General features: G+C 48.4%; 1 protein-coding gene across 2 annotated transcripts in view; it reads right to left on the reverse strand.

Annotated features, from left to right (window-relative positions):
• SNX31 (sorting nexin 31) overlaps positions 1-12496 on the reverse strand; it is a 64326-nt gene that overhangs the window by 8012 nt on the left and 43818 nt on the right. For both annotated transcript variants that reach the window (XM_070075371.1, XM_002710716.5), the window contains exons 11-12: positions 5369-5482; positions 1784-1861 (exon numbers count right to left, since the gene is read on the reverse strand). In XM_070075371.1, coding sequence (XP_069931472.1) covers positions 1784-1861; positions 5369-5482 — 192 coding nt within the window. The remainder of the gene's footprint in view (positions 1-1783; positions 1862-5368; positions 5483-12496) is intronic.

Consider the following 12496-nt stretch of genomic DNA (forward strand, 5'->3'; position numbering starts at 1 on the left):
GATTGCTTTTTTCTTTCTTCTTCTCCCTCTTCTTTATATATAATAATCACAGCCATCCTGCCTGAGAGCTTGGATTTTACACTCTTAAGAAGAGCCTCCTTCACATCCTACCCACTAGTACGTGGTAAACTGTTCAGCCACCAAGAAGCAGTGAATTTATTTTCCCTAGAAAAATATTTTCAGCTCCGCAAGAAACAGAAATGAGTATAAGATACAATTATTTTCTTAGAAAGAAATCTGTAAAGTAAAGGTCAAGGTTCAACTATAAAGATGGCATCCACCCTCTTAGGCAGGGATAAATGTGAATGGAAACAGTAGGGCAAAGTGCCAAATGTTTCCTGATGCATTTTTAAAAGATCAGTATAATATTATGCAAAAGAACTGTGCTTACAAATGCTAGCCAGGCATCGGTATGAGTGATCATTTAAAAAAAAAATCAAGCTGTGCGGTCTTATTTGAGACATGCTTAAATCATGGTGATGAAAAGGAACTCAGAAAAACTTAACATTTCAGTAAATTTTTTACAGCCCCCTTTACTTACTTCCTTAGACCTGTAACAAATACACACAGACTAGAAAAAAAAAATACTGCTTAATTTTGCATTGTGAAAGTTGCTGCCTGGAGCGTTGCTTGTCCTCGACGGCTTCTCCAGCTGCCAAAGGTGTCTTCATCAGGCACAATGGAAGCCCCAAGAGGCTGCGGACTCTCCAAGAGACACACTCTGGAGCTTCTTTAAGATCTTCCCTTGGGCCGGCGCCGCGGCTCACTAGGCTAATCCTCCGCCTTGTGGCGCCGGCACACCGGGTTCTAGTCCCGGTCGGGGAGCCGGATTCTGTCCCGGTTGCCCCTCTTCCAGGCCAGCTCTCTGCTGTGGCCAGGGAGTGCAGTGGAGGATGGCCCAGGTGCTTGGGCCCTGCACCCCATGGGAGACCAGAAGTACCTGGCTCCTGCCATCAGATCAGCGCGGTGCGCCGGCCGAAGTGCACCGGCCACGGCGGCCATTGGAGGGTGAACCAACGGCAGAAAAGGAAGACCTTTCTCTCTGTCTCTCTCTCTCACTGTCCACTCTGCCTGTCAAAAAAAAAAAAAAAAAAAAAAAAAAAATCTTCCCTTGTGGCACTGTGGTGCAGCGGATGAACGCCCTGGCTTGTAGTGCCTGCATCCCATAAGGGTGCCGGTTTGAGTCCTGGCTGCTCCACTTCCGATCTAGCTCTCTGCTGTGGCCTGGGATAGCAGTAGAAGATGGCCCAAATCCTTGGGCCCCTGCACCCACGTGGGAGACCTGGAAGAACTGCTGGCTCCTAGCTGAATCAGCCCAGCTCTGGCCGTTGCAGCCACTTGGAGAGCGAAACAGTGGATCGAAGACCTCCCTCTCTCTCTCTCCCTCTCTCTGCCTCTCTCCCTCTCTGCCTCTGTAACTCTAGATCTTCCCTGCTGAGTTAAAGTTGCCCTCAAGCTCCTTTGTGACCTAGCTTTTTAGGACAAACTGCAAAGCCTCCATGTAGCAGAAAGCAGAAGTAAAACAACACAGATTCGAGGGCTAAAGAATTTGCAGTCATCTAAAGATGACCTCACATTGGGCAAAGGCTTGAAGTCTGAAGACCTCCCTCTGCCCTGACCGCTCTGACCCTGACCGCTCTGACACCAGGAGGAAGCCAGGAAGCCAGCTCTCTGTGGGGTGTGGTTTCCTCCCCTGGGGCCAGCAGGGGGCGGAGTCTGGCCTCCAGGGTCCATGGATGGTGGGAACGCAAAGGGAGAGAGAGATGCAGAGAAGAGTGCTCACCATTTCCGGATTCTCGGCAGCTAACTTGTCCATCTTTTCTGAGATCATCTTTTTCAAGCAGCTACTCAGCAAAAAAGCCTAAGAAATCCAGAAATAAGGAACTCTCTCAGTTGAAGAGGTCTTCATTGTCTTTCTCTCCCTCCTCACGTCACTAGGCAGGTGATAAGCTCCGCCTTTTAGAGCACACTTCCTAGAGTTTAGGTTTCTTCTTCAATGTCCAACAATTTGCATAAAGTACAATTAGCACCTAGCCATCCATTTTCTCTTTACAGTAAATTCAAAAGAACTTTTTTCGTTTATTTGAGAAGCTGAGACAGAAGAGAGAGAGTGTGTGCTAACCCATTGGTTCACTCCTAAATGCTCAGGGCTCCAAAGCCGGCAGCCAAGAACCCAGTTCAGGTCTCCTAGGTGGGTGGCAGGAACCCAGTTGCCTGAGCTATCGCCACTGCCTTGTAAGGTCTGAATTAACAGGAAGTTGGAGCCAGGAGCTGCGGCAGGGTGTCAAACCATGTACTCTCACGTGGGATGTAGACAAAGCTAAGCACTAGGCCAACCCCAGCCCTGCCTTTACAGCAGATTTTAAAAAGAGGTTAAAAATGTGTAAGATCTCATTACTAATATTTCTCCTTTTAAAACCCCCTCTGTGGGGCCGGTGCTGTGTTGTAATAGACTAAGCCTCTGCCTGCAGCGCCGGCATCCCATATAGGCACCGGTTCTAGTCCCGGCTGCTCCTCTTCCGATCCAGCTCTCTGCTATGGTCTGGGAAAGCAGTAGAAGATGACTCCAGTGCTTGGGCCCCTGCACCCGTGTGGGAGACCCAGAAGAAGCTCCTGGATCCTGGCTTCAGATCAGCCCAGCTCCGGCCATTGCGGCCATTTGGGAGTGAACCAGCAGATGGAAGACTTTTTTGTCTCTCCTTCTGTCTATAATTCTGCCTCTCAAATAAATCTTTAAAAAAAAAAAAAAGTAATATACTAGGACCTATTGCTTTGATTGAAATAAAAATTAGTTATATTTCTTCATTTCTTTTTTTAATTCAAGAGAATTTTGAAAAGTTAGTGGAAAATGGAGATTAAAAATAAGTATATTTTGCTGCAAAAATTTTGAAATTCATGCATACTCTTTCCATAATATACATTTTCCATGTCTTTTCTAAAGACTTCTTATTTGCATGGATTTCAAAATTTTTTTGGCACTAAAATAAGCTCATCTTTTAATTCCATTTTCCCATATGCATTTTGAAGTCGGTACCCTCCTATATTTAATCACTCACCTTCAAGAATGAGGGTTGGCTCCAACATTATCTGTGGCTCAATCATCACTGTGAAGGCCAAGACACACGATTGTACATCTTGCTGCACAAAGCCTGGCACTCCCACGTTGCAGGACCCCAGCTCTGTGTGCTGAATTTAAGGTCCCCTGTGATGGTGCCACTTGTTCCTTTCCTTTCCCACTAACACTTTTCCTTTCCTATCCTGCTCTTTAATTTTGGCTTGCTGTCTTCTCTTTGGGCCCTACTAAGATCTGAGCCAATGGAAGCTCTGAGCTAGAGGCTACAGAACCTTAGCACAAGGTCATGTTCAAAGATGGAGGGAATGATGGGGGAGAGGAGGGAGGAGAGAGAAATCCAGGTGGGAGTGGAGCCAAGGTAGAAAGGCCTTAGTGGGAATGGCTCTGTGGGGCAGCAGGTTGGGCTGCTGCCTGCCATACTCGCAACCCATAATGGAACACCAGTCTGAGTCCAGGGACATGGGAGAGCTGCAAGGAGCTCCTGGCTCCTGACTTGGGCCTGGCCAAGACCTGGCCATTGCAGCATTGTTTCCTAGCGGGTAAAGCTACCACCTGCGATGCCGGCATCCCACATGGGCACCAGTTTGAGTCCTGGCTGCTCCACTTCTGATCCAGCTCCCTGCTAAAGCACCTGGAAAAACAGAAGATAGCCCTTGCATTCACTTGGGAGATCCAGAGGCAGCTCCTTGTTCCTGGCTCTGGCCTGGCCCAGCCCAGGCCGTTGCAGCCATCTGGGGAGTGAACCAGTAGACAGAAAGTCTCTCTCTCTCTTCCTCTTCCTCTTCAAAAATATATCTATTTATTTTAAAGGCAGAGTTACAGAGACAGAGAGCAAGAATGAGAGCGAGAGCGAGAGCGAGAGACAATCTTCCATTTGGTGGTTCACGCCACAAATAGCTGCAATAGACAGAGCTCAGCCAGGCCAAAGCTACGAGACTAGAACTCCATGCAGGTCTCCCATGTGGGTAGCAGGGCCCAAGAACCTGGGCCATCTTCTGCTGCTTTCCTAGATGCATCAGCAGGGAGCAGGAACAGAAGTGGAACAGTTGGGACTCAAACTGGTGCTCTTGTGGGATGCTGGCACCACAGGTAGCAGCTTAACCTGCTGTGCCACAAGACCAGGAGCACGACTCATTTGTTTAACTTAGGATTTTGATTTAATACTTTTGACTCTAGTAGAATAAATGTCAATGCAAAGATTTATCCAGGGGCAGCGTTGTGGCACAGCGGGTTAACGCCCTGGTCTGAAGTGCTGGTATCCCATATGGAAGCTGGTTCAAGACCTGGCTGCTCCACTTCTGATCCAGTTCTCTGTTATGGCCTGGGAAAGCAGTAAAAGATGGCCCAAGTCCTTGGGCCCCTGCACCTGCGTGGGAGACCCGGAAGAAGCTCCTGGCTCCTGGCTTTGGATCGGCACAGCTCCGGCCATTGCGGCCAACTGGGGAGTTGGAAGACTTCTCTCTCTCTCTCTCTCCCTCTCTCTCTCTCTCTCTCTCTCTGCCTGTCCTCTCTCTGTGTAACCCTGATTTTCAAGTAAATAAATAAATCTTTTTAAAAAGATTAATCCATTGTAGAACATCTAGAGTTTGATTTCAATTGAATTTGGTATTTAGAAAATCAGATTGTCCTTGCTTTGGAGTAGTGGGATTTCTACTCCAATTTTAGTTCTAAGTTAAACATGAGTAACGTGCTCCCAACAGCCACAGCCTCTCCTACAAGACCCTGATTTTGTTTGGGATGACAAAGTGCCAACCCCCAGGCAATTATTCATGCTTCCTCTAAGCCAACCACAAATTCTGTTCCTCTTTGCTACACTCCCTTGCAGCTAAGACATGATAGAAGGTCTGCTGGGAAATACATAGGGTAAAGCTTTTGCTTTCCAGATAACAGACATAGCTTTTTACCTTCTTGGGGGCCAGGGTCTGCAAGTAAGTCCAGCCCATCACCTGTTTCTGTAAATAAAGTTTTACAGCCAGATTCATTTGTTTATGAATTATCTATGGTTGCTTTTAACAAAGTAGCAGCAAAAGAGACCATAGGAATCTCAACTGGTAAACTATTTACCATCTGGCTCTTTAAGAAATGTTTGCCGACTGCTGGTTGAAGCCACTATTGAGCCTGCTACCCCTTGATGACTAAAGTCATTTCTAACCGACAGGAAGGCGTGATGACTAAGAAGACAAAACAAAATTGAAAGGGATCACAGCCCAGCAGGGGAGAACACAGCACTCTCTCCTGCCCTCCCTGCCTTTGCATCACAGTGTAGAAGATGTTTAGCTCTGCTGGAGAACTCACCTGTTTGGTATAGATGACAAACCACTGCCAGTGACTTTCCTCGCTGTATTGGAATCTGAGCTCCAAGTCCTGGTGGAGAGTTCGCTGGGGCCCATCCCTCTCTAGCAGAGTCCCCTGCAGAGGGAAAGATATTACTGAACACACTACAGTAAGTTAAGTGCCTGTGAATGTGCTGGGCAAGATACCAACATGAATGAGACTATCCCAAATTCCAAGACGCCCTCAGTCTACTGAGGAGCCCTGTTTGGCCACCACAGTTTGATATAGTAAATGGCAGAAGAGAGGCAAACAGCAGCCTACAGAAGTAAACAGAAGGGGCACCCAACCCAAGTCGGGGCTGGGAGGGGTTGGGGGGGAGGGGGAGTATTCCTGGAGAGAGCAGCACCTGAGCAGAAGTAGCAGCTACCCAAGTTTGTTGGGGGTTTTGTTCATTTGTGTGCCAGGGGGAGTGAGAGGTGATTCCCGGTGGGAGGAACAGCAAGTGCAAATGCACTGTGGCATGAGGGAGCCTGGCTAGCGGGAGACCTTGCAGGTGACTGTGTGTGGCTGCAGCATGGGCAGCAAGGTACGGCAGGGGATAGAGAGGCAGGGCCCAGTCCTGAGAGCGTGGTAGGGGATGTCTGGGGTGTCTGCTACCCAGCATCCATCCTTCTTCGTCCTAGTAACAGAGTCTCAAACTCCTGGAGCAAAACCAGCCCTTTTCCACAGTGGGCTATCCACATAGGACTGTCAGGGAACGACAAGTCAGAGAGTGGTGTCAGATCCACGCATAGGCCAAGTGGACACACACTCCCTGGGCCCTTTGTCTCATTCCAGAAGACAGAGGTCCAAGGAGCAGGTCCTGATGGAAAGTCGGTCTCCTAGCTCCCTTGCTTCCTGACTGGCCTACGCCCCTTCTCCAGTTCTTCCTTTGACTCGGTAGGTTAATCCACAGCTGTCCAACAAACCCCCTTTTCCTCACTTGCGTAAGGTGTATCAGTGTCTGCTACTCACCTCCAGAGAGTCCCAACTCTCGCAGGACTTGTAAACGAAGCTAAGGATGCCAGACCTCATCCTGAAGGCAGCAGGCATTCATTATGAGGTCTTTAAAGCTGAATAACAATGCACTTAGACTTCTGTCTAAGTGCAATAGTGCCCAGGCAGCATCAGTCTAGACAATGAATCGGGAAGTAGCTTCAGACACGAAACATCAGCTAGTGCAAGACTCTCAGCCCAGAGAGAAGGAGAACAGACGAGGTGAGCCCTGGGAAAGACTTGGCCAGATGCAGCACCAGCAGAGGGAAGCCAACAGCGCAGAGTGTTCTCCCCAAGCCAGGGACAAAGAAAAGCTTGGAGAAGCTGCGGTTTGAAGAGTCGGGGGTGGGGGGCAGAATACCAAGGAGGAGGGATTTCTCCACGCAGAGCACCTGAGTGCTCTTCTCCACTCTCCGGATGCAGGATGAATAACCTGTGTGTGTGCGGGGCGGGACGCCACGAGGCTGGGCACCCAGCTACTGACAGCAGGAGGCTGAACAGTTCTGGGTGTTCATGAACAAGGCAAGAAAGAGCTCATGTTTCTATCAGGCAGAGTAGAGAGACACTGGACAAGTACCGGGTAGAGAAAGGTTAATAGTAAGCCTCACGCAGCAAGCGCTGTGGTATGGTAGGCTAAGCCTCTGCTTGTGGCACCTGCATCCCATATGGGCACAGGTTCATGTCCTGGTTGCTTCAATTCTGACCCAGCTCTCTGCTATGGCCTGGAAAAGCAGTAGAAGATGGCCCAAGTGCTTGGGCCCCTGCATCCACGTGGGAGACCTGGAAGAAACTCCTGGTTTCAGATCAGCTCAGTTCCAGCCATTGCGGCCTTTGGGGAGTGAACCAGCAGATGGAAGACCTCTCTCTTTTTCTCTCTCTCTCTGCCTCTCAATTAAATAAACAAATCTTTTAAAAAAAAGAAAAATAAAAGAAAAGAAAAATAAGCCTCAATCAAGTAAAGCCAATCCCAAGGTGTCTAACTGCATGCCAGAGTAATAGCCTTAAAGGAAGGTAATAGTCTGGTCTTCAACAATGTGAAGTCACAGTGTTTGGCAAACTACGAAAAATGACGTGGGGAGCTGGTATGGTGGTGCAGCGACACTGACATCCTGTACTGGAGCATAGGTTGAGTCCCGGCTGCTCCATTTCTGATCCAGCTTCCTGCTAATGCACTTGGGAAGGCACCAGCTGATGGCCCAAATGCCTGGGCCTCTGCCACCCATGAGGAAGACCAGGCTGGAGCTCCTGGCTTCTGGCTTCGGCCTGGCCCAGCCCTGGCTGCTGCAGCCATTTGGGGAGTGAGCCAGTAGATGGACTTTCTCTCTGTCTCTCCCTCCTTCCCTCTGTTGTTCTGCCTTTCAGATAAATCTTTTTTTAAAAAAAATTACCTGCTATACAGAGGAGGAGAAAGACATGCTCTGTAAAGAGGAGAAGAAGCAATCCACTGAAACCATCCAGAAACTGCAGAATGATGGAATGAGTGGACAAAAATACTTTAATTAAAAGTGACTTACATATGCTCCACACACACAAGAATTTAAAGGAAGGTATAAAGGGCCAGCACTGTGGCACAGTGGGTTAAAGCCCTGGACTGAAGCACTGACATCCCACAGGGGTCCTGGTTCAAGTCTCAGCTGCTCCACTTCTGATCCAGCTCCCTGCTAATGCACCTGGGAAAACAGTGGAGGATGGCCGAGTCCTTGGGCCTCTGCATCTGTGTGGGAGGCCTGGAGGGGACTCCTGGTTCCTGGCTTCAGATCGGTGCAGCTCCAGCAGTTGCAGTCATTTGGCGAGTGAACCAGTGGATGGAAGATTTCTCTCTCTCTCTTTCTCTCTCTCTCTCTTTCTCTCTCTCTCTGTGTGTGTGTGTGTGTGTGTGTGTAACTCTGTCTTTCAAATAAATAAAATGAATCTTTTAAAAAAAAATAAGGAAAGAATGGCATGATAAGAGAGAAATAAAACATACAAAAAGAGCTACAAGCAATTCCTTGACATGAAATACAACATCTGGAGGTGAAAAATACAATATTAGAAGTAAAAATGAACTGGATAGGACAGCCAGATTAGACATTACAGGAAACAAGATCAATAATCTTGAAATTGACCCAAGATGAAGCAGAGAGAGCAAAGAGACAGAAATGAATGAAACTGTATACCACTTCACATGCAGTAACTGGCTGTAACTTCAGTCAGAAAGTGACAGGCACTGGCAAGGACATGGGAAACCCAGAATCCTCACCCCTGTTGGTGGGGATATGAACTGACGCAGCCACCACACAGGCCAGCCTGGCAGCACCTGTGACTGTCACACACATAGTTACCACTTGGCCCGCAATTCCGCTCCTGGCTGGATGGCCAGGTGAAACGAAGAATCAGAGCCACAGGAAAGCTTGGGCACAAATGCCCGTGGAACAGAAGTCACAGCAGCCCAAAGAGAAGCAACTCAAATGCCCATCCGTGGACGAGCAGACACAGTGGAACCGGGTCTGGTTATGGAAAGGAACAAAGTACTGATACCCACTCTCTCTAAGGATGAGCCTTGGAAACACACTAAGTCAAAAGCTAGTCCCAGCGGCCCGTGTTGTGGTGCCGTTGGTTAAGCATCCCAGATGAATGCTGGCTTGAGTCCCAGCTTATCCACTTCAGATCCAGTGTCCTGCTAATGCGCTGGGAAGGCAGCAGAAGATGGCCCAGGTGCTTAGGCCCCTGCCCCTACATGGGAGACCCAGATGGAGTTTCAGGCTCCTTCCTGCTTTGGCCTGGCCCAGCCCTGGCTGTTGCTGCTATCTGGGGAGTGAACCAGGAATAGAAGATCTCTCTCTCTCTCTCTCTCTCTCTACCTCTCTCCCTGGAACTCTGCCTTTCAGATAAGTAAATCTTAAACAAAACCAGTCACAAACACAAATATTATATGATTCTATTAACAGGCAATGTCCTGAATAGGCAAATGTAGTCTATAGAGACCGAAAGTGGATGGCTAACTTCTTAGGGCTGGTGGCCATGCAGTGATAAGAAAGTGATAGTTAATGGGTATAGGTGTCTTTCTAAAAAGTGTTCTAAAGAGCAAGTGTTCTAAAATTGACCATGGTGATGGCTATGTACCTCTGTGGATATATGAAGTACCATTGAGTTGTATGCTTTACACAGGCGAGTTGTATGGTATCTGAATGATCGCGACAAAACTGTTACAATGACAGAAAATGACTGTGGCATTGGTAGACACATTTATCTGCACAGCAGAACAGAGAATCCAGGAACAGACCCACTCAAACACGGCCAAGTGACTTTTGAAAGAAGGGCAAAAGCAACTTGACTGAGGAAAGACAGCCGTTTCAATGAATGGCGCTGGTGCAGTAGGGATTCCCACATGCAACAAAGGGAGCCTCACCCCAAGTGTCACACACCACACAAATGCACCCTATTTAGATGTAAAACCTGCAACTATAAAACTTCTAAGAAAATAACAATAGAAAAAAATATTCGTGTCTTAAGGCTCAGGAAAGAATTCTTGGTCTTGACCCCCAAAACACACAATCCACAGAGAAGAGTGATGAGTTTGAGTTCATCAAAAGTAAAAAACTTGCTCTATTAAGAGGAGGAAAACTAGAGAGAGAGAGAGAGAGAGGGAAAACATTTGCAAACCAGATGGCCAGCAAAAGATAAGCATCTAAAACATACAAGGAGGCTGGCGCCGCAGCTCACTAGGCTAATCCTCCACCTTTGGCGCCGGCACACCGGGTTCTAGTCCCGGTCGGGGCGCCGGATTCTGTCCCGGTTGCCCCTCTTCCAGGCCAGCTCTCTGCTGTGGCCAGGGAGTGCAGTGGAGGATGGCCCAAACCTGCACCCATGTGGGAGACCCAGAAGAAGCTCCTGGCTCTTGGCTTTGGATCAACACAGCTTTGGCCACTACGGCCATTTGGGGAGTGAGCCAGTAGATGGAAGACCTTTCTCTCTGTCACTGTAACTTTACCTCTCAAGTAAATAAATAAAATCTTTAAATATATATACATATACACACACACAAGGAACTCTCAAAATTCGATGGTAAAAACAAACAATTCCGGCCGGCGCCGCGGCTCACTAGGCTAATCCTCCGCCTAGCGGCGCTGGCACACCGGGTTCTAGTCCCGGTCGGGGCGCCGGATTCTGTCCCGGTTGCCCCTCTTCCAGGCCAGCTCTTCTGTGGCCCGGGAGGGCAGTGGAGGATGGCCCAAGTGCTTGGGCCCTGCACCCCATGGGAGACCAGGAAAAGCACCTGGATCCTGGCTCCTGCCATCGGATCAGCGCGGTGCGCCAGCCGCAGCGCGCCGGCTGCGGCGGCCATTGGAGGGTGAACCAACGACAAAGGAAGACCTTTCTCACCTGTCTCTCTCTCTCACTGTCCACTCTGCCTGTCAAAAAAAAAAAAAAAAAAAAAAAAAAAAAAACCAATTCAATTAGAAAATGGGTAAAACAACCAGATATTTCACCGAAGAAGATATACAGATGGCAAATACGCACAGGAGAAGATGTTTAACATCATTAGCTGTGAGGGAAATGCAAACTAAAACCACAAGGTACCATTACATTCCTATCAGAATGACTAAAATAAAAAATAGTAATGACACCAACGCTGGTAAGGATGCAGAGGAATTGGATCAATCATATTCTGCTGGTGGGCATGGAAAATGATACCGTTGGATAGTTTCTTAAAAACCTAAACCCCTAATTAGCGGATGATCCAGCAATTACACTCCTGAGCACTGAACCCACAGAAATGAAGACTTGTGTTCAGACAAAAGTGAGTACATGAATATTTATGGCTGCTATATCCACAGCAGCTAAAACTGAAAACACCCAGATGTCTTTCAGTGGGTGAATGGTTCGACAAACTTGGCGCATCCATGCCAGGGACTACTGCTAAGCAAGAAAACGAAAGAAACTACTGAAACACACAATGATCTAGATGAATTTCCTAGGAATTATACTAAGTCCAAAAAAAAAATTAAGTCAATCCCCCAAATAATTACCATTTACGGACTCTTCCACCCAATAGCAGAAGACACATTCTTTCATATGAATACAGAGTATTTACCATGCCAGGTCAAATTTGGGGCCAAGAAACAAATTTCTCAAAAGGACTGAAATCACACCATGATTCCAAGGGGAAAGTGCCAGGCAGGGAGATGGCGTAGGAGGCTCTTCAGCCCATCCATGCGGGAACGTTGAGAGCAAGCGGCGAGGGGGGAAAAGGGAGATTTCCGAGGGACAGCAAGGTAGAAGCACGGCCAGGGCTCATTCAACGTGCAGGATAAGGGGGAGTGGGAAGTCAGAGGCAACTCCAAGCCTTCCAGCCTGGCAGTTAGGGGGCGGTGGTGAATCCCCATTCACCAGGGGACAGGCGGAAGGGTGCAAGCACAGGGCAGGCACAAGGGGAACGGACAGGTCTGCTTTGGCAAAGGCTGAGTTTGAGATGTTTGTGCAATGCCCAGGGAGGGTGTCCAAAGGGCACAGGAAATACTAGTCCTGAGACGGAAGGACCTGGTGGTTGATGGCAGATGGTATCTAGCGTCTATCCTGGAAGTGGAACCGCAGGGAACAGCAGCATTTCAGGGGTGCTCAGAGGGAGAAGGTCTACAAAAACAGAGGCAGGAGAAGAGGTGGTATTATGAAACCATTATTTATTTGAGAGTCAGAGAGAGAGAGAGAGAGAGAGAGAGAGGGAGCACTCCATCTGCAGGTTCACTCCCCAAAGCTCAGGTCTCCCGCATGGGTGGCAGGAATCAATCACTTGAGCCATCAGAACTCCTTTGGCAGAGTCTGCATAGTGCAAAGCTCAAGTCAGGAGCCCAAACCTGGGATTGAACGCGGGCCCTCCCACATGGGATGCAGGTGTCCCAATTGGGATCTTAACCTCTAGGGCAAAGTCTCATGGCAAGAGAGGGTGTTTTGAGAAAGAAAGTGTGGTGGATGGTATCACATGCCACAGGGAAGCCCTAGGTCAGCTAGAAAATCCCCACGGATGGAGCACGTAGGTGTGCGGGTTGCTCTAGGTTGCTTTCGTCCTCTACTACTTAACCTCAGTTTTCATTGCAAAGAACTAATCCCGCTTAGCTCACTGAGTACATGTAAGAA

The sequence above is a fragment of the Oryctolagus cuniculus genome, chromosome 6 (genome assembly GCF_964237555.1).
Source record: "Oryctolagus cuniculus chromosome 6, mOryCun1.1, whole genome shotgun sequence".
NCBI classification, from domain to species: Eukaryota; Metazoa; Chordata; class Mammalia; order Lagomorpha; family Leporidae; genus Oryctolagus; species Oryctolagus cuniculus.